We start from the raw sequence: 27775 nt of genomic DNA, 5'->3' as shown, positions 1-27775 counted from the left end.
GGGTCTCTGCAATTCCGTTGCTTTCTGGAAAGATCGCCAACCGTGTCTTATTCGTCGTCGTTTAAGTCGACGCGAGCACGATTGCACAGGAACCGTGTATAAGTCTTTGGGCTGGCTTCCAGAAAATAAAGAGAAGATTCTTTACTATTTTACAAATGAATCGAGAGATAGGTACTCGTAAGGTTCTTTTGGGTGATACAGCGTATTCGCTCCGGGTTCTCATTTAAAACCGTGGCGAATCCTCGCGTTTTTCGTCTGAATCCGTTCCCCCGCCGTCTGTCTACGATGTAAGGTCCATTTCGAATTCCATCGTGCGTCCCAGTTGCAAGGTAATAAAAATGGGAGACGACGAGCACCGAGAGGGTCGTCTGGGCTATATACACGGCCGCACACGGATGCATGCGTGCACACGGGGAGGGTACATCTTTGCACTCCCACACAGAAACTGGTCTACGCGTCCTTTGCCGTAGAACGCGATGGATTTGCACGTTGGAACGCGCGCACGCGCAACTTCGCATCTTCGTTCTCTCTATGTGTGTTCGTACGCGTAGTACGTCTAACGTTTCTGTGTTCAGACGTACGTACGCGATGCATCGAAGTACACGCAGACACGTACGAACGAGACAGACCGTGCATTCGCACAGGATCGTATGTGTCCGTGGATTCGCGTGTCCGTGTGTGTGTGTACGTGCCACGGTCGTGTGTAAGTAGGTACATGCGCATGCACGTTAATGCACATACAGCTACACGTGGTCTCGCGATATCCCATGTGGGTAAGTGTGTCAAGGACGTGCGAACTGGCCTGCAAAACGCCAGTTCGCGTTTCGTGGATGAAACAATCTCTATTTCTCTCTTCTCCTCTCTCTCTCACTCTCACTCTCTCTCTCTCTCTCTCTCTCTCTCTCTCTCTCTCGCTCTCTCCAGTCCTAGAAATCTTTTCGTCTCTCTCGGTGTCCTATGTCGATTTTTTCTATTTCTTCTGGTGACAGGAGGCCGAGAGGATCGCAATTTGCGTAATCATTGCCGCTGAAACGAACCAGCGGCGATATCCCGTGGAAAAAAAGAAGAAAAAAGACGACGCTCGGATCGTACGTCTTTAAAAATGGCGAACGAAGAGTCTTGAAGGTTCCATCGTATCGAAAATATCGCCACCCACCTGCGCCGATGATTTAAGCTCCTTTACGCGCGACCTTACGCGTCCGCGTAAGGGTGGCCCGCGAAAGTAACGTCGAAACTTTCTGTAACCGATCGCCAGCCACGAAATTCTCATCGCGATGTCCTCGTTTTAATTGCGTCCGCGTCGACGTCAAACGAATTCGATAGTTTCGGGTGGTGGCGCGACGAAAGTGTACGCTGTGCGGTTGCAACTTTTTCACCCTCGCCTCCACCCCTTCGCTCTTTTCTTTCGCTCGCTTGTATTGTGCGTGTAATTCTGTGTACGTGCACGGCGGATATACGTTATACGCGTGTAACACAGCACAATGAGTTAGATTTTACTTTTAGTTTCGAAAATGGGATTGTGGAGTGGGGCGGTCCTTGGCACACTTCACACACCGAGACACGTTGCTCGGAGTAAGAGCGAGGGAGAGAGGAAGAAAAAAGGGAGAAAGATGGAGATAGAGTAGACGAGCGAGAGAGCGAGAGAAACGGTTGTACAGACGGAGAGAGAGAGAGAGAGAGAGAGATAGATCGTACCAGGCTCATATTCTTTGCGACGAATATTACGAGTTACAGATACCATACCTGCATAGCTAATACCGTGATAGTAATCACACGTTAGAAGACGATGTACATGGACGGTTCACTCGTTCTTTTTTTTTTCTCTCTTCTTCTTCCTCCACTGATGATAGGTTGACCTTAATATGCTTATTAGCATTCCATCTTCGAGCTGATGCTGTTCGATCTGTTAAAGAAAGATTACTTCCTCTGTTCTGGATACGTCTACGGAATAATTCTACGAAATTAACGTTATTCTCGTGTTCCCTAATTTTCGACCGAGGGACGAAATGTACCACGCTCACGGATAAACAGTTCCCTGTACAGCGTTCGACCATGTTCCCTATCGATGGATAAATTACTTCCGATAGCCGAGAACGTCGCGATTCCGCGTGCGTTCGCGGGCCACTCGCTCGCCTACGATGAGTGTTCAAAGGATCAGCGTGATGCTAATTGACCCAGAAATAGCGTAATGCCGATAATGGTCGCATAATTTCAATCTATACGGGTAAAGGACTCGCGCTTTTTCAGCCTTGCTGCGGCACGGTCGATATCATCCTTGTTTGCCTCCATTTAAAACCGTACTGCTCTACGCCGCGACCGATTTGTCGTGGAAACGCGAACGGAAGATCGTGCGGGGGGCACGGGGCGAGCAATTTTCAGCATTTTAATCCTTCGAAACACGCGCGACACGTTCGACGATAATTTCGTCAGATTTCTGGCTGGATAAGTAATCGGAATGTTTTACTGGTTGGAATTACAGCGGTGCCCGCGCAGAATCTAATGAAATCGGCGACTTATCGCGTGTCGAAATCGGATAGAACCTTTGTATAATGATTTATAATTCCCGAACGTATCGGTGCACGCCATTTACATTTCCAGAGTTTCTGGGTCACAGCTTTCACTTTCTTTCGTCGGCTCTTCCGCCCTTTCGACCGCTCGAAGCGCACTGCGGCCCTTTTCCCTTTCGTTCGATCCGGCTCTCTCGCTCCGTCTCCGTTCAGCCTCAATTTTACTCCGCTCCTCTCCTCTCCTCTCCTCCTCGCCTCTCCGTTCGGTTTTGTACCGTCACACAGCGATGATCGTGATTTAACGTGACACGCAATGGAACACAGAGAGGCTCGACCTCTTTATTCTTTCTCAATGCGCCGGTGGAAATAAAATCGCATGTGTTGCGCGATGGTCGTGCCTGCCGCGCAACGACAACGATACCGTGCAGGTATATACCGGCGGCGCGTTTCCGATTTGCACCCGAAGGAACAAAACACGAAAACCGTGTGCGCGCACCCGCGTTTCGACGCCGCCGCGTTGCACGCCGCACAATGAGGGACAGGATGTAGGATCGATCCCTGCTGTTTTTATTCAACGATTACACGCACCATGTCGCTACGTACATGTCTGCTTACCATGGAAATTACCAAAGCTGGAAAGACGAGAAAAACCCTCCAAATCTATAAGACTAACTTGCGAGAAGACTAACAGTGTTCTTAAATACGCTTGAAACTTATGTTTCTGAAGTTTAGGGAATGTAGATGGATTTAGCTGAATTTCTTCACGTAATTGATTCTTCATAGGTATCATCGATATTTTAGTGTGAAAAGTATGGACGAAGGTGTGTGCTCTTTCTCGTGTTGCGTTTTCTTTTTGGAGATCGCCGTTCCCATTGCGGCGGTTTTTAATATTCAGGGGGATATCGTTGGTTCGGTACACTTGTTGCGTAAACGGCAGTGGGTCGGGAAGAGGAAAGGGGCTTTAAATGGAAATTCGACAGGTGCTACTTCCGATATCGTTTCCAATTTTTCCGGCGAGTGGTTGTTAACAACTGCAAGCTCCCTTGGCCCGCAAGCTTCGTAATTAACATTCAGCTGCGCGCGACATCTTTTTCGCTATCTCCCGCTGCATTTTACCTACATCTCTTGTGCACTTTTTTTCTTCACGCGCTACACGCAATTCGTATTACAGATGCAATTTTATACGCTACGCTTTGTATTTGCTTTCACCGTTTCACGTAATTAAACGTACCAATGTAAAATATGCTTTTTAAATTGTTACGCAAGCCCGGTGATACGGGCGCAACATTGTATTCAAATCGAGAATCCATCGAGTTTCGCTCGAGTTTTTTCCATTTTTTTTTTTGTTTTTTTTTGGTTGTTTTTAAGTAAAAAGCCAGGTATCAAATAATTCATACGGTTCTGTTTGTCGCTGTGGAAGCGCGATCGATCAAATCGTTCGAATACGATCGAAAACAGGGCCACGATTGTTGTTTCTCGTGTAATCAGGCCGAATTCGGAAAATCATCGCGGTGCCTCATATACGATGCACCTAACCTCTAAACCCGGTGCACTGGATACGACGACAACGACGACGATGACGACGACACGCTTGCAATAGTTGCCGCGTGCATTCATCGATGACACGGTGCGCGCGTGCGTGTACGCGCGTGCACGACGGTCGCATCTAGGTACGAGCGGGCCATACGTAAATGTATGCGCTGTTACGGCAGGCGCGCGCGATTACTTGGACGGAAAAGAGCGCGACAATTACGCTCGGAGTGTGTACAAACGCAAGACCCGCCGCGGCTACGGGGCGACGGGGGAGTTAAGGTTAGAGAAAGAGAACGCGTCGCGCGATTCGCGTCCGTTCGAGGGAGAAAAGACGATACCGCGCGCGTTAGGCATGATCGGAGAAAGAGAGAACAAGGGTAAGAATGGGAAGGAAAGAGAGAGACGGAGCTAGTTAGGAAGAAGAAGGAGGGAACGATTCGCGGAGGAGGAAGAGAAAGAGAGACGGAAAAAAGGCACGCACACGTTTAGGATGACGGGACGGACGTGTAAAGAGGTAAGGACAGGGTCTGAGAGCGAGACGGAAGACAGGCTGGGGGGTGGGATGCGCGAGGTGGCTGTTCGAGGGTGTGAGAGAAGGCGCGGGAGAGACGGGGTACCAGAGAGAGAAAGACGTAATGAGAGGGAGCGAGTCGCGGCTGCGTCATGTTCTCAGCGAACTGGGTCAGTGGGTCTCCCCACCGCTTCGCGCGTTGTACATCTACTGCGACGTATACACACAGAGAAGCACTGGCACTGTCGGGGAGTGCCAACGGCGTTACTGTTGACCCAGCCACGGCCTGTATGTGGCCTGTGCGCCTGCCCTGTGCCCGCTTACCGCGGCTCTCTGTGTTTGGTTCCCCTGTGCTCTTTGAAAGCAAGAGTTGTTCGCGGGCCCGAGGCATCCATTCGATCTTCTTCGCGCGTGACGCAAAAAAATGAGTGTAACCAACGCGCGTACCAGTAATCGTTGCCACACTATGAACCATATCTCACGAGCGCTCGTCCGATACTCGTTCGGTTCTATCGCGTGTCGGGAACGACCGCTAATTCCCGAATAAACTTCCGTCGATCGTGCGTTCGCACGCATCGTTAATCCTTTAAGCACGAGTTCCTCGGTTTCTCGAGGGATCGCGTCGATTTCGAGCCGCGTCGCGGGAAGTCGCGCGTTACCGCGGGCTAAGTCGATGGGAAGACGCATCGATTCGGGATCGGGACTCGTGCAGACTCGTGGTACACGTGCGTCGGGTTACGTTCGCCGGCAGCATCGGCGACAAATACGGTCGACAAAACGGCGGCGGCGGCGGCAAACGGGCGGCAGACCGGCGCGGGAGCGTACGAGGACAATATTTCTCCGGCCGACATAGACCTGGTTCCGTAAGTAGGTCATCCCCGCCATCGAGTGTGCAACCTCCTTCTCTCCTCCTCCGTCGATCCCTTCGACCACGGCAATACCTCCCTCGCTCTCTCTTCCCCGCCCTCCTAGTCATCTCGCTCGCTCCCACGCTCTCTTTCTCTCTCACCGACGGACCCTCTCCTCCCGAGCACCGCGTGTTGCCCAACCCCCACCATTCGTCCGAGCTCTCGGAGGCACTTCCACTACTCTCCGTCGGGCACCTGGCCGCGCGCGGTGGCATGCGCTGCTGAATCACTTTCACTTATGCCGTGCGCTGTGTTGGTTATACGCCGTGTAACGTCTCTCTCTCTCTCTCTCTCTCTCTCCCTCACTCTCTCACTCACTCTCTCGTTCACCCGTGCTCTTATACAGTCCCGACCCGTGGCCGTCGGTAAAGGGACACGCGCGTGCGGTCTCCTTCTCTCCTCTTCTCTCTGTGTGTATACCCACCGAAACGCCAAGGGAGCCTGACGCGCGCTTGCGGTGGTGTGTGCGCGCCTCTCGCCGTTCTCCCGGTTCTGCCAATTTTATTTTACTCCCGGCGGTGTCACGGCGAAGCGCGTATCTCTCTGTTATACCGGGCGAACCGCGTCGTGCCGCGCCAACCCGTGCGCCGTGTCGTTGCTGGTATTCGTGTTTCGATCGTGCACGGTGTGCAGCCAGTGCCGCCGCCTCGACGCGTGGTGTCCGCGACCAGCTTGTGTTGTTTTTTCGCCGCCGACGACAACCATCGACGACAACGACAGCATCGCTAACAACAACAACGGTACATCTGGCTCCGCGCGTGGAAGATCACCCTATGCGTGTATCGGGAAGGAAGACGCGCTCTCCGTGTTTTTCTCTCGCGTCTCACCGGCCACGATCGTCGTCATTTTTGCTGCTGTGATATACGTGACGTGTGCACGCGTCTCATGAGACGGTCTCCCGACTCTACCTACCTCCATGTGTCGACGGTAGGGCGGCAGAGGGGAGGGGGCGGGCCCTTCGGGAAAGCAACGAGGCGAGAAGACAACTAGTCGTACACAGATAGTCGAGCTGTCAAGTCGTACCGATCCGGGGGAATTGGAGGATTCTCTCTCTTTCTCTCTCACTCGCACTCTCTCTTTCTTTCTTACTGCTTACGCTGTGTTCTCTTATTATTCGGCGCTGGGACTCGACGCACCCCCATTTATCTTTTCGCCACGGATACGTATTCCTGGATTGCAGTGTGTGCGTGTTCACGTCGTGCTCGACTCTTTCGTCGCGCCTGCTATTTTGTGATAAACGCCGTTGCTTAAACTTCGCCCCGTAGTCGCGCGTGTGTGAGATCGACTTGGTAAAATTAACAACGACTCGCGCGCGTCCCCTGAGACACAACGATCCGATTGTTTCCTCCGCATCGGTGATCCCGATCGGAACGGTCCTCCCCCGCCTCTTGGCGCGGACGGCCAGTTTGAACCTCGTGCTGTGTGCTCGTCGTTGTTCCGTGTCACGTTTTAACTAAAAGCTGGATTATCAGTGGTTTCGCGACCGAACGGAGATAGTATTGTTGTTCCGCGAGCAATTACGGAGGCGCAGCGAGAAGGCATGCGACAGTGACAGGCCACAATTATTTCATTTTTTTTTTCCTTCTACGCAATACACGCGAACACGTATCCCGTTGCGTTACAATGATTCGGACGTAGTAATACGGTTGAAAACGAATTACATCTCCGCGGTGGTGCGCGATGGTTTTCTTTGTAAACGTGTGCCGCAGAAAAACGTGACCTATATTGTACGTGCCAAGGGAATATAGTGTGTTTTCATCTATATCGTTATCGTCATCGTCGTCGTCGTCGTCGTCGTCGTCGTCGTCGTCGTCGTCGTCGTATCGTCAGTATCATCGACAACATTGTACGCAGCCGGTGGCAGTGCACGAAAAAGTACAATAACCTAGTGAAAATTCGAGAATTGTTAGCCGATTACCGCCGCTATTCCGTCGCATGTACACTGGCAACGCCACTGGCAAAAAGAGAAAACTAAAGAAGAAGACAGGAGAATCTGTCGTTGACCACGGTGGCTAGAACCAGGAGTATTCTCAGGCGATTCATATATGAGTCGATACGCCACAAGCACGTTCCTCCGTGCGGTACTTGCGCAAGGGTGATATGTTATTGGAGATGGAGCAGCATTCAGGCCTGATATCCCTGAATATGTCGCCGTTCCATATAAGCCCGCAGGGTAGTCCCCAAGGTGCGGCCGGCGCCGGGCAGCAACAGCAACAGGCGCAGCAACAACCGCAGTACGGCTCGTCGCCGTATGGTAATTGCGCGCAAAGTCCACCCGCGACTATGTGCCACCAAGCGCAATCGCAACAGCAACAACAGCTGTCGATGCACAGTCAGCCGCACTCGCAGGCAGGCGGTATGTCGAATTTCGACGCGGCGTTCTTCGACTCGACCGCGTTGGAGGAACGTTGCCCGATGTGCGGCGACAAGATGTCCGGTTATCAGTACGGTCTGCTCACGTGCGAGTCGTGCAAGGGTTTCTTCAAACGGAACAACTCGCCGTGCAGCAACAAGAAAGTGTACACGTGCCTGTTCTCGCCTACGGGAGGTGGGGGAGGTGGCGGCGGTGGTAGCGGCGGCGGTGGTAGCGGAGGCGGTAGTAGCGGAAACGGTGGTAACAACAGCGGGACCGGTGGCTGCGTCCCATCATCGCCGCTCGAGATCGGATCGTGCGGCAACAAGAAGGTGTACACGTGTCTGTTCTCGCCAACAGGACCCGGAAGCGGCACTGGTGGCAACGGCGGCAGCAACGGCGCGGCGAACGGCAGTGGTGGCTGCGGCGCGTCGACAGCCCTCGAGAGTAGCGGTACCAGTTATACCGGCAGCGGTGGACCCGAAGGTGGTGTAGCGGGTGGCGGTAGCGGTGGCGGTGGCCCGGGTGCCGCTGGCGGCAGCGGGCCCACCGCAGGAAACGCCGCTGCCGGTAGCGGCGGCGGCGGCGGTGGCAGCGCTGGCACGCCCGGAGACGCCGGAAGCGGTGGTACCAGCTCCGCTACGGTAAGCGGCAATGTCGCGATACCAACGACTACTACGTACTCATTACCAACTGGTACCCTATGTCACCCCGGATTGGGCCAGGTCGGGGTTGGCGTCGTCACTGGCTCTGTACCGTGTCCGTCCGAGTTCCCCGACACCAAGGACATCTTCATCATCGAAGAGTTCTGTCCGGTTTGCGGCGACAAGGTCTCCGGATACCACTACGGGCTACTCACCTGTGAATCCTGCAAGGGTTTCTTCAAGCGCACCGTCCAAAACAAGAAGGTCTACACGTGCGTCGCCGAGAGGTCCTGTCACATCGACAAAACGCAACGGAAACGGTGTCCCTTCTGCCGTTTTCAAAAGTGCCTCGAAGTCGGCATGAAGCTTGAGGGTGAGTTTTTGTTGAATTGAGACATCATTCTAGCGCGGCTCTCTCTCTCTCTCTCTCTCTCTCTCTTTCTCTCTCTCTCTCTCTCTCTTTCTTACGCATCTTTGTAATGCTTTGCAAGAAAAAAATGAAATAGACGCTATGCAGTATTTCGCGTTGGATCGAAAATTAGCGATCGGATTTCAGTTTCGACGAGATGCGTTCTCCGTTCTTTTCTTTTCTTACTTCAAACGCTTCGCAGAAATCGATGGCAGATCGAGCGAAATGATGTGCAATGTAAATAACGATGCGAACAATTTCGTATTGTTACGCAAACGGTTTTTATTTGGTCGACAATATGGGTGCTAATTTTTTGAATGTGAAAGCGTTGCATGCGGGTATCGTCGCGATTTTCATGCAGAAGGTGAAAGATCGAAGGCGCACGCGTGTATGCATCCGAGTAGATTTCGATGTTCAATTATGCAATATAACCGTAAGGTCCAGGCATTTATATTATGCCTTTGCAGATATCTCAGGTTTCGAATTAACAGTATTCGCGTTAATTCGAATGGAAAAGCCAAAGTATTACTAAAACATATGTTAGTCATTCTTCTGACGCTTCATCATCGCTAAAAAGTTCATAGTAATTCCGTCGAAGTATCATTCGCCAAACAGGATGTCCAAATATTATTATAAATAGATAACGTTTGACCACTTGCGCTAGAATGATGTACGTCGATAACGTTTATCTTAAAACTAGGAATAAGGCGCGTGGCTGCGCGCATCAATGAATTAAGTTTCTAGCGCAAGTTGTTGGTCGCAAGGTGGTTCTCCAACAAATATCGCCCATTTTTTGGGACAAACTTCATTTGTATCATACGAATAACAACTAATTAATCTTTACGTTGTTCAGGAGTAACTTCTTAAGTGTTGTCCGTATAGGATCGCTAAACATTCCTTAGAAATACTTAACATCGAAGCATTCGTTCCGCTGAGGCTAGCTCCTACAGCTATGTGCTTGCCATTAGAGCTCCATTACAAGTATCTGAAATAACTGTATTGGTATCATCAGTGTGCTAATATTACCGCATTGTTATCAACCTTTATATTATCTCTTATTCAATATCTTTACGCGCGTCCAACCTGTACGATATGTCAAAAGTGGTTTACGCGCGAACGCGTGTTTAGTCGTTCGCGCTTCGGTGTGGCACGGTTCCTTTCGTCAAACTTCGGCCAGACTCGGCTCCCGCTCGTGCGTTTTCGCATCACGCTCCTACGAACTTAACCTTATTACGTACCGTGAAGCGATCAAGCGATATTGTTGTATTCACATACAAATTCTTTCACAGCTCGAACGCCGTTGTTTCGACAAAAACTTTCTTCTCCGTTTCTACGTGCATATTACTCGCGTGACCGAGTTCCGTCGTTAGTTTTAATTACGCCGATATCACGCGTTCATCGCGTCCACGTTGAACAACCGATTAGGCAAACCGTAAGTTAGATATACGCAATAAAGGAATTTCGCGATATATAGTCGCCGCCAGTTTTCTAAATGTATCGCGTCAGTGGGTTATTTTTCTCGATCGGATCTCGATCCGCTTTCCATACCTGAATTAAGCAGATTATACTGGAAAAAAGTTAAGGCTAAGTGTTCGCGAGGCCACGATCACCGCCTTAACCCTTATGCGTTCTTCGAATGGCTGTTATCTTGAAACTGTTCAGAATACATAGAGACAAAATAAGGTATTCGGGATAAATCTACGTACAAAATACATATTTTATTTAACGATAACGAATTATCGATACATCGATACCAGTTTGCTGAACGATCGATTTTCGTCTCGCGTCGAAATGAATCCAACAACAGGGGGAGGATCGAAGTAGGTATTTAGGTGCCTTGGACAATCTTTTTCGCACTTTGGCAACGGTTAAATAGGAGGACGATTCGAGCGAAGCGTCTAATGCAATTCGAGTAACTGGGTCTAGGCCCTCAAGGCCCAGCGATTAAGCGAATCTCGAAACAGGCTCTGTCGCAATTGCCGCCTTTGCACGTCGTTTTCCACGGCGTTCCTACAGCGGCAACGCGGATTGCTTAACGCGGAAAGTTTCCAGAGTGCTTGCGAGTGTTTACGAAAGGAAGCAGTTTCTTACTTGCACGCTATTCAGAAACGTAAAAACGCCCGTCAAGTGTATATAAACTTTATACCGATTAGGCGGAGAGCGGACCGTTTAATTTCTTCTCGCTGGCACAAGCCGAACTTCACGCTCCGTTAAAGATATTTGGACGCAACCTAATTTTTTCCCTTCTCGAAACGCCTTTTAACTATCGCTCGACCATCCACCGTGTACTTGACAATGCTTTTTGGTATCACTCCGACGATCGATTCGCCATACCTACACCACGCTCGATAACTAAAGTTTGAAACTCGTTGGCGTACGTTTAACTTGTTACCATCGTCGCGGTGCTCTTTATCAAGCAGCTGGTTCCCGTGTTTCTTTTTACAATATTCTACGATTTACGGTACGACGTTAACGCCGTTCATTTTCACGCTTTCGACACTTTAGAAACTGAGAATGAAATTTGAAATACACACGCGGAAGGAACGGCTCGGCTGCAAGACAAAAAAAAACAGCGGCGAGGTACGTCCGTGATAATCGCACGATAACACCTGTCCGCGGTTCTGCGACCAGACCTGCCATTTGCAATGGTCCGTGAATACGAGAGCAAGGCTCTCGTTCAACGTAACGAACGTTACCTCGTGCCTGCTTCAAAGTCGATCAGAAATCTTCTTCTGGAAGCCAAGAATTCGCTCGATGGAGCTCTGTTAACGGAACCGATCGTTGCGCGACATTCTGCAGACGCATTTAAATTTCTAATTAGTCTGTAATCTAAAGTAAGAATTTCATAATATGATTTTCTTATTAAAGAAATTCTTAAAGCATTTGTAAAATGCTTTCGCTGGTGTTAATTGCAAGGAGCTCTTCGATGCCAGGCGTCTTTTTATTTAACGCTTTGTATTTTTAGCAAAGAATAGAGCTGTTTTATTTCTTAAAATGTCACCGAACGGGAAGTAGTGATTATAACGCCGTTTTACGGACTATGTACAATGCGTTGAATTTTTTATTTCACTTTCGAGCATGCCCCGGGTACATATGGACACGATCAAATATTGACACGTAGGCCTGAATTTTGCAGCTGCGAATAATTTGACTGCTCCGTTCGCTCTCTAGGCGTTATCCATTTTTATCCGAACGACAAACTATTTCACTTTCGCGTTTCGTCTGATTTCACCAGAAAAAAGCAGCCGATGTTGAAATCCTGCTCGTTGTTCGCCTATTTGACTTTAACACGGATCCGGTTAATTGAGCAATTCGCTCGCGAAATATGGAAATTTTAATTGCCAAATACGCTTCGTTTATTGTAATAACATTTTCTGCTGAAAATATCGTCGGAGGTGGTGGAAATTTATAACACCCAGAATGTGTCGTTGTCAGCTTATATAAGCGGAATAATCGATCAAGTAACTGATATTATTCAAAGAGCATTAGCGATAGGTAGAAAAAAAACCGGAATAACTCATTGAAATAATGCAACCGAGTCTATACCTTTTATTTTTCTATTTAACGTGCTCTTAATTACTCCTACAAGAATAAGAACGTTCCTTTTTTGTATCCAAGGTTTATGTTATTCGTTCCGCGATGAATATTGTATCGTAATTACTTTCATTAGCCTCCATCCAATTTCGTATACCTCCTTCAATGCGATAATTATAATTCTCTCGTAATTCAATCGGGTTTCTCGGAACTAAAATAACTTTAGAATGAAGTTAGAAACTTCTCCATTCTTAGATCACTCTGAAAGCAAATTTGCACTTCTTGGATTTTTCTTCGACGCTGAAGAACCAACGCAATTGTGCCTTTAGACGATCCGTGGTCTAAAGGAGAACGTTAGGGTCTTTTACGACGATAGCTTCGGACATCTGGTCCGTGGCCGTTATAAAAAATGTCTCTTTCATTCTTCGAGAACTATTTAGCTTCGTCCGTGCGTCGTTCCTCTTAGTCGTTAGCGTCATATCCGACAAAAAAACCCGGCATTATCGAACCTAACCAGGTTTCTTTTTAGACAAAGGCAGATTTGCCACGCGGAGGAGCAGCTACGTGTCCGCGTACGCTCGTCTATGACCAAAGGCGAACCGGTAGAGTCGGATTGCGCAAACCTCACCGAAAAATTTGAGGTAGGACGTTCGAGGCTCTGTTTCGTGTCTCGCTGTAGAACGTGGGGCAAAGTGAAAGCCTTTCGATGGCCCGATCAAATTTCTATTAGTTGGCCGAAATACATTTTCACCGACCACGATGGCGACAATGAAATTAGTGTCGAAAAATTCATGTTCACTTTCGACGTTGAAAGTTCCACGGTCTGCCATTATGACGTACAGTTACGTACGCGTGTGTACTTATGCACACACACACGCACACACATCTGCCCCGCCAAAAAGATCCACTCGTGCTACTTAAATATTACTTAACGTTCTTACTTAATTTTAAGAAGCGCTGATTCAGTGCTGCCTCCTTTAAACGATTATTATGTTACCGTCGAGTTTGTTTGTCAATTTTTCGGTCAATTTATGTAACACGAAATTTCTTAACTAGCCGATCGTTGGGAAGAAAGGCTCGGTTTATTACCGTTAAACGCTCCCTCGGATCAGCCGGTTAATCGTGTATAGGTACACTCATAATTCTTTCGCATTTTGCAATCGAGTTAGGTGATGACTGTTCGCGCGAGCCGCGGAACGATCCTCCGTGTGGCTTTTCTGCCTCGCGATGCCCCCTCGACGGGACTCCATTTTCCCGTCGAATCTCAGAGACTCCCTCTAAACAATAACCCGCGCCTTCTCGCTTCTCATCACACACTTTGTCGCGTTTAGCTCGCGTTCCAATCGTGTCACGGAGACACAGATCTAAGATCGTTAACAACTATTAGGTCGTAGCGTACAAAATGCCTGCTCGAACGTTCGTCGTCCTCGTTAAGCGTCTTCTACCTCGCAGATATCAGACATTCCTCGCTCTTTCCCTTAAATATACATAATTCTCCCGCGTCTCGCAATCGACACCGTTCCCGATTAACCGATAGACAGAGCAAGCGTGTTCCCGTAACGCGAGTCCAGCGGCGGTGGTATCGAGTCGAACGAAACGCCGGGGCGAAGCCAGAAACGAAAGTTTCCAGAGGTCCTCGGATGGAAAAGCTGTCGTAAACGCGGCTCGAAATTTCGCGGCGGTAGCCCCGTCGATGAGCGTTGAAAGTAATAACGAAGCGAGTGCCGTTTACGACCAACGAAAAGGAGGCAGCCCCTCGTCTTTTGCATCTGTCCGCCACGTGGATCGGATCCGCGTTTAATGGCCGAACAGGGGATTCTGAGCGTTCGATTATTGGTCCCGGTCGATTCCCGTACCACGTGGGGCCCTGGTCGTAAAAGTGAGAGCGGTCACCGTTCGGCGGCGCAGTCGAAATCCGCTCGAGGAACGCTCCGACTTATGCGGGGAGGATTTCCAGAGTTGCCTGGGAAGGTGCGCTCGGGAAGGCGCGCGAGAAAATAAACATTAACACGGGGGGAAGGGAACCTGGAAAATCAGCCGGGACAGCGGAAACCGTGGCATGCGCCTCTGTTTAGAAACTCACGAATTTCATAATTATTGTATTATGTCGCAAGAAGGTGGTATACCTGGCCGACTGCCTGCTAGCTCTGCCTATCTGCCTTGCCTGTTTGCTTACCTGCCTTGGCTGCCTTGCTCGCTTGCTTGACTCCTACCTTCGTTGTTCGCGCTCGCGCTGCCCGAGGTGGGGGAGAAAGGTTAGGTTGAGGCGGGGATTGTGTAATCCCACGTCGAGTGGAGCCTCACCGTCTTCTTTTCGCCGAAGCTTTTATTTCTTTCCCGGTTTCTTCCTTTTCTCCGCTCGTTTCCCTCTCGATCCCTAACGGCGGCCCGCCCGAATTCGTATCCTGTAACGAAGCATGTATAGAAACGCTTGCGCGCGATCGCTGACACGCAATCGCTACGGCCGCCTGCCTACGTCATCGTTGCCACGAGTAGTGTTCGAATTTCGAAAAAAAAAATGAAGGAACTCGGCCAGAACAGTCGATAACGCGGCCGATTATCGAGCCGCGAGTATCAACCTGTTTCTGTAATAGCTCGTTCGCTCGGATGTTTAGACTCGCGGCTGGTCGAGTGTTAAAAAGCTAATCCCGATGCCCGCGGGGCGATTAACGGGTATTAATGCAATTATCATTCCGCGAAATACTTTTGAAGATCGCGCAGCCAGTCGGTATCATCGCTTGGTAAAACAGGACGCTTCATTGTGCATCCGCACGGTGTTTGTAGTCTCGAGTCGTTATCGCCGCGGTTGTAATGCGTTTTTTTTTTTTTTTTAGCGAAAAAGATCGCACGCTTTGTTCAGCCAGAAATACGACAAGGGTTTTCTGATCGATGATTTCGTCCTTTTTTTTTTCGCCTGTTTCGCAACGCGCAGATGACTTCACTAACAGTCGGGCGCGTCGCGTCGACCGTGTCATGGGGGGAACTTCTCTCGCGCGATTGGTCTAACCGTGGACGACGGTGGTCACGTGGTCCTACATTAATTTCTATGGGGCGGGCCTGACGTCACTGGACCCGTGGACCAGATTCGTTAAGTGGGTTTCCCTTTCTTTTCGACACGTACACGCTGTCGGGTTCGGCGCTCTTGCGTACACTTATCGCCGTCGTGGACCTTGCGAACCGGACGTAGGTTGCATTCTTTTAATGGCTCACACGCGTCCCACTACACGTGGATCCTCGCCGCGGATCCTTCCGTCCCGGATAGTTTATCGTAAATAGTAAAGGAACGCGTAACCGTCGGATCAATTCCAGTTATCACGAGTGTACACGTTCTTTTCTTGTTCTTTTTTATTAACCGCTATTTCTCGCTACGCACACCGCTTCTAACGCGCTGCTACTATTATTACTTGCAATTGTCCTGCGCAGGAGAAAGGTCAACCCGTTGTAGCGTTATTTGAAGCTTTTTATCATAGATACTTGCTACCTACCGATATCGCGTATTAGTAAGCGGAAAAAATGTAATTATATTTATCTTTATTGACGTGAACGGCAAGCGTATTTCAAGTTTGCTCGCGATGTGTTTCGCGATCTAATGAAAAGTATATCCCTCGTTTGCGTATCTTCTTTTATGGGCTCGTGTAAATCCTCTTTGCGGACGTTTACGCGGTCGAATTCGATTCGTTGTACCCTGCCGTGCTTTTCACAGCCCTCGTCCCGCTATCGATAGACATGTCACGATACTTAACGCAGCCACTTTTAACACATGCAAATCGTACCGATAAGCTTAAAGGAAAACAAAAATTGCTCGCAATTCCACGTTCGTTGTGCTTCTTTCGATGTGCCGTCTTTGCTCCACCAAGAATGGCACCTACGGTTGTACTTCGAGAGAAAAGATGACCCTCGTCGGGCATTAATTCCACAAAAATGAAACTTTTCCGGTAGGCGTCGCGGTTATGTAATTGTCACGGTTTCTCTAACCAGCGACGATCAATGGAAAACCATCCTGCGGTGTATTTAACGCATTTATATGCCTGTTTGGTAACACCGTCGGCGACGCTCGTCTTGCCAAATCCCTGCGCAACCACGGAGTAGAGGAATCCTCTCTCATGAATCGAACCGACTGGTTTATTCGTGTCACGATCACGATCGATGATTCCTCCGTGAAATTTCAACGGGATCCAGATGAGATCTCAACGAAAATCCTCTCGTTGCTGTTCGAATCGGAAGCCCTTTTACTCGCGTCCTGTGAATCTCTCAGAGGATCGTGGACCCTCTACTTAAAGTGTTGTTACTCTACACGAGAGACGCACTTATTTGCTGGCGGTCGGTAGAGTTTATCGATAATCCTGGCCGCGTAATGGAATCGAGGGCGGTCTCAAAACTCGACGCCATTATGGTGCAATTCCGCGCGTCCTGCGCTCGAACTTCCGGTTGTTACTCCGTCGAGACACAGAGACAATGTTCGTCCAGCCTGGTCGACGGTTCTTCGTCGTTTCTCAGCCGTTCGGTGCCCTGGGAATACTCGACTCGTAAATACCATCAGCGTCGCGGGCTGACATGTATATTCCGCGATCGGGGCCCGATCAAATCGTGCCGTATATCGATACGCTAATGCCCCCTCTGCCCACGCGGAACGCCGCCACCCACACGGTGAACACCGCCATGGGTAGAAGAAGCCGTTGGATCGCTGTACACGTTCACGCTTCGGCTGTTTAACGAAAACACGGAAAACACGCGCGGCCACGTGCTTCGAATGAGTCGGCCGACTAATTTGGAGAGGGATGGTGCTCTTCGAGTGAAAGGGTTCAAGATCTTCACCCTTCGCGTGTAGGCATTAGAAACGTTTCTAGTAATGTGGCGGCCGGTGAAAGTAGTTTCCACCTTTGAATAATTTCATTTTAACGTGAAAGATAGAACACGCAACCTTCCACGAACGTGTGATTAATTCTGTCTCATAGAAGGGGATCTGTTTTGTAACTGTTCTAAAAATCCTGACGTGACTAATGTAATTCAATCAAAGGGGAGAGATTTCACATGCGAATCCGTCTGTTCGAAGCGGTCGTTTAGGGCGCGTAGGTTTCATTTGAACAAAGCTATCGATGCAACAATTTCAACGCGCGCGATGCACCTGGCGTTAAATTAAAGGCGGGAAAGACGCACGCCTGAGAGTATGCAACACCTACGTCACTCGGTGAAAACACGGCGAAGAAGAAATACCAGCGTGCTCGTAAACGTAGGATGTTAACAAGGAGAGAGAAAAGAAACTCTCGATGAACCGAGAAAGTCAACTTTGCCTGTGATCTATGTCGATCTTTATAAAACAAAAAAAAACAAAAAAAAGGAACACGCGTAATCTTAGAAAGCGAATCGTTTTGTACCGATCGAAGAGAAGTCAGAGGCGGAAACGATGTACTGGAATGTAGGAGGGACACGGGGATAAAGTGGAGCGACGAATGAGAGAATGGGACAGGGCGGGGAAAGCGGTGGATCGAGGGAAAGAAAAGAAACCGCGGTGAGGTAGCTTTGTACACGTGTTAAATAAGTCCGCGAGATACGCGGTGACGGCGTTGCGTGGTATTAAGCGAGCAATCGAGAACAAGTGGCCGAAAGCAACAACCTGAAAGTCAAGTTTAGCAACTTTCGTTATTGGCTTGCTCTCCCGCGACTATTGTCTGAATTCCCGGCAAGTCGGTCACGTATGTTGCAGAAAGAGAGGAAAGAGAGTGTCGTGGATAGAGAGGAGCCGAGAGAGGACGCGGGGGCGTGCACCGGGAGACCACGGGCACGTTCGCGTAATCCTTCGATGATGGATGACACGCTCGTCTCGCGTGGTTTATTCGTCAACAGGCAGAAAAGTTTGGCGGGACGAACACGGCAGACGGGTTTCAAGTTTACGCGAAATGAATTCCGGTTCGTAGACGGGGCGCTTCCTTAAACACTTAAACAGTGATCGATAACAACGATACAAAAAAGCAAAGAACATGAAACATTTCCTTTCGTCTGCGTCGGACATCGGATGCGATTTACATAATTTCTTGAAAATTAATTCAGTATAGCGTTGAAGCATACGCGATTCCAACTTCTCCAGTACAATACACAGACGCCATTTACCTCATTAGTTCAATTAATCCGCGTTACGCACAACTAATAAATAGAGAATCCTCGTAGCGTAGAATCGAAAGAAGGCATAGGAGAGCCGGACTCTGAGGAAACTCGAAAAGGGTGGCGGTTCTTAGGCGGGTAGGGGAAAACCGCGAGGCAGGAACGCGGCGACGGATGGCGAGCGACGTTAACGGAAAAGGAGGCGGCAAAAGGGAATCGTTGGGAAAACGAGAGACGCGAAAAGACGTAGGGAAAAAGAGAGGAGGCGTAAGCGGGCGCGCGCGCGCGCGCATAGGGTGGCGGAGGCGGCAATGTGGATCGAGGTGTCCGGAGGGAGGGCGCGGAGAGTAGGGTACGAGGGAAGGGAAATAAGTAGAGTTAGGCGGCAGCGGGGTGTCGGACGGTATTCGACACGGTGTACGTGCGCTGGTAGGGGAGGGTTAGGGGGGCAGAGGGGTGGCCCTCCTCCCTCGACGGGCCGGCTCAGAGGCAGAAGTGGACGGGCAAGCGATTCAACCTCCTTTCACTTTCAACGAGCGCGCACCGCGCTTGCTCGCTCGCTCGCTCGTGTTCGTGTTTCATTGCGGCGACGGATAGAGCGGACACTTGGCACGAAAATAGGCAACGCCGCCGATTTAGCCGTGCGTCCGCCCTAGAAATCGCTCGGAACCGCTCGAAATCCACCCCCGATCGCACCCGTGACCCTGGCAGGACCAGAGGTGGACCGTCGTCGGGGGCCACACGACCTCTCCTCCGGGAAACGTTGCCACACCGCGGCCAACTCTCCGTTACCGATGCACATCGATGAACGACAGCCTTTTACGGCGCTGATACTTTTAGGACTTTTGTTTCTTCCCTCTTTTTCCACTCCGCTCCTCTCGATTCTTCTCAACTTCTTCGTTCTTTAATTCATCCTTACGAGGATTCGTGGAGAACTCGTTGAGACGTTGAAATTGTACAGATTTTTAGCACAATCGTAATCGTTCGTCTGATAGGTTCCTTTGCTGAGCCACTTTTGGTCTCTGGACCGCACGTCTGGGTATCTGTAGTTTATACTATGGACATTAATTTGGAAATGTTAGGCTCGGTGTAAAACGTAGGTTGTTCTCCGTAATCGATAGGGAGCGATAAATAATCTGCTTGTATCATTGCCAAGACACCGAGCGACGCTTCTCATAGGTGGACATCCACGTTTCACGAGTACCCACTCGTTTGCGTACATTTGTCCCATTTAAGCGGCGATTTAAACGCCGCCGGTGACGTCGATGGACTTTCAAATTGCATCGAGCGCCAAACTTGTCGACGATAACTTTTCGAGTCGTTAGAGGCGATTGAGAACGATCGAACGGTACGGAGTCTCGAAACCGACGATAGCGTTCGAGGATAATAAAATCTCGAGCCGTTGAAATGGTAGCCGATTAGAACGGCAGCCGATTAATATTTCAGATATACGCACCCGGCCTGGGTAGATAGATCGTAGAAAGTGTCTTTTCCAATGTTTTGTACGTGTCGCTTCTGTTGTAGCCGTGCGAGCGGACCGGATGAGAGGCGGTAGGAACAAATTTGGACCCATGTACAAGAGAGATCGGGCGCGGAAGCTACAAATGTTGAGACAACGGCAGCTGGCACTGCAAACGATACGCGGCAGCCTCGGTGACCCATCGAACTATCCCTCCGCCGTAACGCCTTTCCTGCATATTAAACAGGAGATACAAATACCTCAGGTCTCGAGTCTAACATCTTCCCCAGATTCGAGCCCATCCCCCGCAGCCGTGGCCGCTGGTCTGGTCACGACACAGGCTGGCAGCGGAGCTGGTCAGCATCAACTGATCGCCCCTTCCTCCCAGCCGAACATTTCTGCCGGTAATCACCTGCACAACCTCAACCCTGGCCTGGATAGCAAGCTCTGGGCGGCGAACTCGACCACCCCGAGCCCGAAGGCCTTCAACTTCGGCGAACAGTCCACGCAGCCTCACGGCTCCGCACCCTCTACCGCCGCATTGAAAACTAGTCCGATGATAAGAGACTTCGTGCAAACGGTCGACGATCGCGAGTGGCAGGCATCCCTTTTCGGACTGTTGCAAAACCAAACGTACAATCAGTGTGAAGTGGACTTGTTCGAATTAATGTGCAAAGTGCTCGATCAGAATCTGTTCTCGCAGGTGGACTGGGCAAGGAACTCTGTATTCTTCAAGGATCTCAAGGTTGGTGTCAAACACGTTCTCTTCTTTTTCTTTTTTTTTTTTTTCTTTTCTAAGCACGCATGGATTATCGGATTTAGCGATACGTCATCGGTGCGTGGGTTGTATGGTATACGCGTGTACCGTAGAACCTCGATTATTCGACTCTGCGATGACACCAGCTGCATTTAATTACTTTAATTTTGCATGCAACACTTTGTAGCACGCCTCAGTGTTCGAGGCTCTGTAATTGCGACACAGTCAACCCTCCCATAACGCGATTAGGAACTCGGAAGCAAGCAAAATATAAATCAATTTCTCTGAGCAGCAAGTTATGATGCGTGCGATTATAAAATAAAAATTTCTAAATATAATATCGAAGATATAGCTCGGTGCGTATATAAAATTAGGAGGGCTGTCGCAACTTCAGCTCGACGTTATATGGAAACCGTGTTATAGGAGCGTTACGTTGTAGAAGGGTTGACTGTGTACACGAGCAGCGTGTAACGATGTAAGCGAGCCCATCTGGATAGGATGGAACTTCTTTCGGTCTTAGTACTTAACTTCTTTCCCGTGCTCGGTTTCACGCGCGCTTAGATCGCGACTTTTTTTGTATTTAATCGATCGTTGGCGATGCTGTGGATCGGCCTGTTAAAAATCTCACGATTTTAACCGGCAGTCGAGAATCTTTTTCGAGAGAGAAGGCAGTTCTTACCGATAAATAACTCGTCGCTGGTCTGTTGGTGGTACGAGCGGGGATGTGAGGTAACCAACAGCATTGCACAATCACTGAATGATTTCAAGCATCGCCTCATATCTAGGTCATAACAAGATACGTTTCTGGGTTATGGCGGTTGCCCTAAAGCAGGCCCATGTTAATTATAAACCGTCTACTTAAACGATCGTATTGTTTTTTTTTCCTTTTTTTTCTCTCTCTTGTTCTCCGTCATTCCGTAAATTTGTCGAAAGTTGCGCCAGAATTTCGACGACACCTCCGGTTGTGGCTTTTATATTTCGCGAACAATATGGAGCTCGGGTACACCAAGGATTCCGCCGCTTTTAAACTTATATTCACGCCGTTCTTGATTCCCAAACTTCAACGAGAGTTCTCAGTTAAAGCTGAATGGTTCGAAAGAAAAAAAAAAGAAAGGGTTGGAAAGCATTGTTCTGCACTTGCGTGTGTATTTTTCTAACGATATTTTTTTGGACAGGTTGATGACCAAATGAAGTTGCTTCAGCACTCTTGGTCGGATATGTTGGTGCTTGACCATCTTCATCAAAGGTTACACAATAATCTGCCCGACGAGACTATACTTCATAATGGCCAAAAGTTTGATCTCCTTTGCCTCGGCCTACTTGGAGTCCCTTCCTTGGCAGACCTTTTCAATGACTTGTCGACCAAACTTCAGGAGCTAAAATTCGACCTTTCGGATTACATATGCATGAAATTCCTGATGCTGCTCAATCACGGTACGTCCCTTTCCCTTCGTCGGGCTTAAGTATCGGTTAAATGTGTATGCGAGGCGGTAGGAAATCGTTTTCGATGTGTGAATTTTTCTTTGACTACGCAGATGTTCGTGGGTTAGTTAACAAGAAACACGTGCAAGAAGGTCACGAGCAAGTCCAACAAGCCCTTTTGGATTACACATTGACGTGTTATCCTTCTATACCGGTACGTTTGCCTCGTACGTGGGCGTAGATCGAATTCGGATCGTTGAATCTCGATGATTCTTTTCTGGTCGAATTTAATGAATTGATATGAATGAATTTCTCTACGAACAGGATAAGTTTAACAAGCTGCTAGCAGTATTACCAGAAATCCATGTGGTAGCAAGCAGGGGAGAAGATCATCTTTATCAGAAGCATTGTAGTGGCGGGGCACCGACTCAAACACTTCTAATGGAGATGCTCCACGCTAAGAGGAAATGAAAGGATAGATTCGTTCGGCACTTTTGCCATGGGTTAGTCTGTTGGTATATCTCAAAAATCAAGATAGCGCCCCTTATTGTCAGAGTGGACCTCAAGTACCTATTAAGAGCTAACGCTGCTTAGGTATTGGACCAAGCTGAGGGGCCCTGGTTAAAAACGATACCTATGCAAAGCAAATCAAGTATAGACGTACATACTTTACATATATACATAATATATATGTATTATAAAGTGTATCTAAATATATAAACATAATGACATATATTTTCTATATTTGATGTTGAAGTTTTAGAGATGTATCCATTGGAGAATTAATTTACCCCTGTTCGGTGGGTAACAAGCGCAGGGAAAACAGTAAGCAAGATGCCTTGAAAACAGTACAAAGGGTGGTTAACAAAATATTGGTCAAAGGGCAGGCAACTTTTATCTAAATAAGTAAAGCTATTTTTCTAATACTTAGAAGCGATTATTTTTAAGCATACACACACACACCACTGAAGCCTTGCTCTCATTTTAACAAAGTATGAACAAGAATAGAGGAAAGCAAAAAAGAAGTTGATAATCCTAATCGTGAAACGTGAAACGAACGAAATTTTTCGACTCTCCAGTCAATCGTGCTTCTGCAAGGGATTCAATGGGCATACTTGAAACGACGGTAAAAATTTCATGTGATAATACTTCTATTATGCATATATACATATATGTCGCACGGCCACCTGGGCATCCTTAGAATTTCCTAATGAGAAAGAAAAAAAAATCTGCATTTTTTGTCACACTTGCACACAGCAGGGCTACTATATTGTAAATACTAGTTAACACATTCCAATTACGTTGTAAAGTACGCGCGCGAATCATGTTAAATATGTAATTATAATAATTTGTGTATAGTTTAACGAAATAAATATATTTCTGTTGCTCTTACTGAGGAAAAAAAAGGAAATCATTAGCTACTTAATGTCTTCACTAATTTTAGAGTTTTATTCATGTATTCTTTCTTCTCTTTTATTATTTTTTTTTTCAAATAGGTGGCGGAAAAAAAAGGAATAACCACAAATTGCGATATTTTATTATTGTATATTGTATCATAATAAAGATTCTGTTTAAGAAATAAAAGGAATCATTGGAGCAAGGTTTATGTGGTCCTACATTATCTAGCGATTAAACACTAAGTACATTAAGATCAATATTGTCTTATCGCAGTTGTTAAATAGATAAATATTTACTGAATGTTAAGATAGCGATCGAATCGTAGTAATTTTTCACTAATAGATTATTATTGTTTTAGTCAATAGTCAGAAACTTTTCAGTGCTGTGAAGGTTGTCTTTTCGACGCCTGTGGTATCTAAGCCATTCGGTAAATTACACACGTGCTAGATTCGAGGCTCAAGTGTGGCAACAGGAACAGAAATCTTTGCTCGTACTGGTAGGCTGGTAGTACCACCCTTTGCAACTCCTACTGTTTATATCCTCTATCAAAGAAGTACCTGGGAAAAATGCTATTTTACTACTTTCACTTTTCCACCGACTTCGATATAAGATATATACTAAATATAGATTTAAACGATTTGTTGATGTATGTAAAGAAAATAAAGAAGTAACTCGATGCCACATTAGATTAAGAATCGAGTGTTGAATCAAACCAGAAGGAGTAGCTGCGAGTATTACTACCATGAGATACAAAATAATTGCATATAGTACTTATCGTGTGAGTAAAGATTTGTGTCCGTGATCAAATTCTTTCAAATCTTCGATACAAATGCAAAGTATATATATACATGTGCAATATATCTTTCCATGTATCTATGTATATATATACATTGACATGTTCCCAAATTTTCATATCGCCTGGTTCTTTTAATTGATCGATAAAAAGGAAAAAAAGAAGAAAAAGTGAAAAAGAGAATTAAACACACAATTTGCATTGCTATTGGATCTTGAAACGATACTTTTTAAACAGATTACTTTTATTTAACTCGCATATAAATGTCTACCTCTTCGTAACTGTATTAAGTCTTTACATTTTTACATTTTTAGTAAACCACATACCTCAGAATAGACACCCAGATAGCAAATTACATAGAATGTATGAATGTTACCTATGTGGACTTAAACGTCCACGATTTCTGTAATATGCGTATCGCGACAGAGAATATAAGAGTTCCATTCAAGTATTGTATTCCCGCGTTAATTATCTTAGTTATTATTACGTTTATTCGAAATTAGATTACGCTTGTTGTATCTGACTTGTGTACGATATATTCGAGTCAAAATTGATATAGCTTATGTTGCTGTTTGGGTAAAATCTCATAAACTAATACTTTATTTATTGTACTTTCATTTATCTTCAAGACATCATGTAGAACGTGTCGGTCTGATAATTTTGGAACAACTTACAAAAATCGCAAACACAATATGTCTCAATGAACGAAAAGAAAAGAAAAAGAAAAAAACAACCACGAAAATTGTCTCTTCTGAATACGCCCCTAAATCAATGATCTTTGTATGTGTCCATCCTATTTAATCGTCCGCTCGATTCTGTTATAAAATGTTTATTAATAATTGTAACTAGGAGATACGATTATAATAGTGGTATTATTAAGCATTGTGTTAAATATGTACAGTTACCAATTATAATTGGCAAACGAATCTAATTTAATATCGATGTGATTTTTTGATCCAATAAATAATTGGAATTTAACATTTAAATGATGAACTATTATGCGTTGTTAAACACTGCCATTAGGAGTTGGCAATTGTAAATTATGTAGAAAAAAAAAGAACAACAGATGATTGATTGTAAATATATCTTTATTATTAACTGATAACTGTTCCTTTTTAGGATTGACAGCGCTATTTTTTATATATTATACTGATTGAACTCCTACTAAACGATAATGTTTCCCTTATTGCACTCCTTGTCTTCGGTATCTATTGTAAAAATAATAATGTGCAATGACCACGGAACGTATTATAATAATTATAGATTTCAAAAGAAAACAGGAGAGTAAAGGATGGTACTATGTAAATTATTAAGCAGACAATTTTCCGAAATTTACAAATAGTATTTCTCAAAACATTCAACTGTTTCTTTATACATACAAGTTATTATATATAATTTAAATGCGTTTATGTACAACACAAAGTTTATTATAATTTGTAACAACAGTGTCATTCGTGATACCGAATAACATGTATATTAAAACATTTGTTTGCTTTGTACAATGGTAACAAGATAAGAAAATGCACAGTGGTTAATAAAGACATCAGCTAACTACTGCACCTAGCTTCATAATTCTTAGTTCACAGGTTACGCTGTTATTCATTTCATTCGACACTTGTTGCCTGTGTTACATACAAAATTGTGCCTCCGTATGATTAAAAAATTAATTATTGCTTTTTATATTCGCACACGTACAATATATTAAACGATTGTCATGATTAGAAAATTTACAAAATCGATATCCTCGAGGCACTATTTTTCTGTTTAACCAAACGATCAATTGACAACAATATTTGTTCCACATTCGATTGGTACAGTATAACAAATATACTAACATCGTAATTGTGCATGATTGTTGCTGTATAATTCACAATAAATATATTTATACTTTTTTTTTTCATTCATGGTAAATGATTAGGAACAAACTAGGTAAATCTTTATACATTCGTAGACTATATGAAATATATTTATAGTGGATCAGTTTTCAAGTACTGATTGTACGTTTTCTCATCCATTAGCTTCTTGAGATCATCAAGATTAGTTAACTCTACTTTGAACAACCATCCTTTCTCGTAACAAGAATTGTTAACTAAACTGGGTGTTTTTTCAACTTCTTCATTCTTTGCTATAACTTTTCCACTTACAGGGCTGTACAATTCAGAGGCAGCTTTCACCGATTCTAATGCTCCGCATTCAGCTGTAAAAAAAAAATTAATTATACTTAGACACAAGGTGCTGAAAATGAAATTTTCATTTCGGAAAGCAATTTTAAATAATCGTTCTTACTTTCTTTTTCTATTATAGATCCCACATCAGGAAGCTGAGCATAAACAACATCACCCAACGCTTCTTGAGCATAATCGGATATCCCAACTATACCAATATTGCCATCAATTGTTATCCATTCGTGTTTCTCTGTATACAGTCTCTCTGAAAGTAGAGAATAATGTGAAATAATTTTCAAGTATAGAGAAAAATACTTGATAATTGTTACGACATTAAATGGAACAAATATAAAGCATATATATTAGTTACAATTCTAGTCACACGAACAGTTCTATTTTAAGTTCCCGAATATTTTGCGAAAATAATATTGTTCTGTGATTCCTAAATTAAAATATTCTTAAAAATTATTAAGATTAATACAAGATACAATATTTTTTTGTACTGTATATTAAGTAAGTATTACAACTAACAAACTGTTAAGATTTAAACATTCTCGTACATTTAAAAACTCCAATATGCGTTTAAACATACCGGCACTCAAGCAGTGGGTAGTCGTAACAGACCGTGAAATGTGTGAAGACACTTTTGGGACAGACACGGCGAACAAACATTTCCTCGAGGCACGTGGGAACGTTCTGGTGCCGTATTTCACCATTTGCGTGATTACTTTTGCCATGTTTAGTTATATTTCCCTTCGATCTCGAAACAAACGAAGAAACTTAACCTTACTCGACTGGTGTTGGTCGCAGTGCCTCGTTCTCCACTAAGTTTCCGAATCTTCCGCAGCAACCGTGGAGCTGAATGTGTGCGGGGACGCGGGATCTGAAGAAACGATCGAAATAATTCTATGAAAGAACACGCGACGTATGTATTCTTTATATCATCGACTTCTGTTATCGCGCATTATATATTTCGTCATGCAATTGAAACTATTACAACAGATTAAATGCAGTAATGTACGAATAATTAAACAGCTACAGCTGATCAACAGCTGATTAGAACCGTCGATTTCTAATTTAATTATCGTTTTATTATAGAAATAATATTCTATATGTAAGTATGCATCGTTATTATTATTACTATTATTAATATTATTATTTCTATACGAAATATTTTAGCCCAAACTGTTCGAGAACAGTTCGAAACAAGTTTCTATCGCATTTTTATTTAAGAAATCGAAGCAAATTTTGTAGAAACTATTTGAAATGTACTGAACACTTTG

General features: G+C 46.0%; 2 protein-coding genes across 8 annotated transcripts in view; one reads left to right on the top strand and one right to left on the bottom strand.

Annotated features, from left to right (window-relative positions):
* Nucleotides 1–23131, top strand: part of Ftz-f1 (ftz transcription factor 1) — a 54305-nt gene extending 31174 nt beyond the window's left edge. For 3 of the 6 annotated variants that reach the window (XM_076908282.1, XM_076908283.1, XM_076908281.1), the window contains 5 exons: nucleotides 8173–8829; nucleotides 20023–20702; nucleotides 21890–22148; nucleotides 22250–22350; nucleotides 22461–23131. In XM_076908282.1, the coding sequence (XP_076764397.1) occupies nucleotides 8173–8829; nucleotides 20023–20702; nucleotides 21890–22148; nucleotides 22250–22350; nucleotides 22461–22607 (1844 nt within the window). In that variant the 3' untranslated portion in view covers nucleotides 22608–23131. Of the gene's footprint in view, nucleotides 1–7397; nucleotides 8830–20022; nucleotides 20703–21889; nucleotides 22149–22249; nucleotides 22351–22460 lie in introns of those variants that run through there. The other 3 variants (XM_076908280.1, XM_076908279.1, XM_076908278.1) reach the window with 3 other exon arrangements.
* A 2255-nt stretch (nucleotides 23132–25386) lies between these two features.
* Nucleotides 25387–27339, bottom strand: Ppl (glycine cleavage system H protein, mitochondrial). Of its 2 annotated transcripts, XR_013102712.1 has the most exons (4): nucleotides 27085–27339; nucleotides 26614–26757; nucleotides 26151–26524; nucleotides 25387–26079 (listed from the first exon to the last, which is right to left on the bottom strand). XR_013102712.1 is itself a non-coding variant. In XM_076908292.1 (3 exons), exons 1-3 carry the CDS (start codon nucleotides 27227–27229, stop codon nucleotides 26295–26297), a joined length of 519 nt encoding a protein of 172 aa, XP_076764407.1. In that variant the 5' UTR covers nucleotides 27230–27339; the 3' UTR covers nucleotides 25387–26294. The 2 variants fall into 2 exon arrangements, 1 of the variants encoding a protein (XP_076764407.1); XM_076908292.1 differs by having other exon boundaries at nucleotides 25387–26524.
* Nucleotides 27340–27775: the final 436 nt, after the last annotated feature.

This window comes from Xylocopa sonorina, chromosome 18, assembly GCF_050948175.1.
Source record: "Xylocopa sonorina isolate GNS202 chromosome 18, iyXylSono1_principal, whole genome shotgun sequence".
NCBI classification, from domain to species: domain Eukaryota; kingdom Metazoa; phylum Arthropoda; class Insecta; order Hymenoptera; family Apidae; genus Xylocopa; species Xylocopa sonorina.
This window is presented reverse-complemented; position numbering and strand designations above follow the sequence as displayed.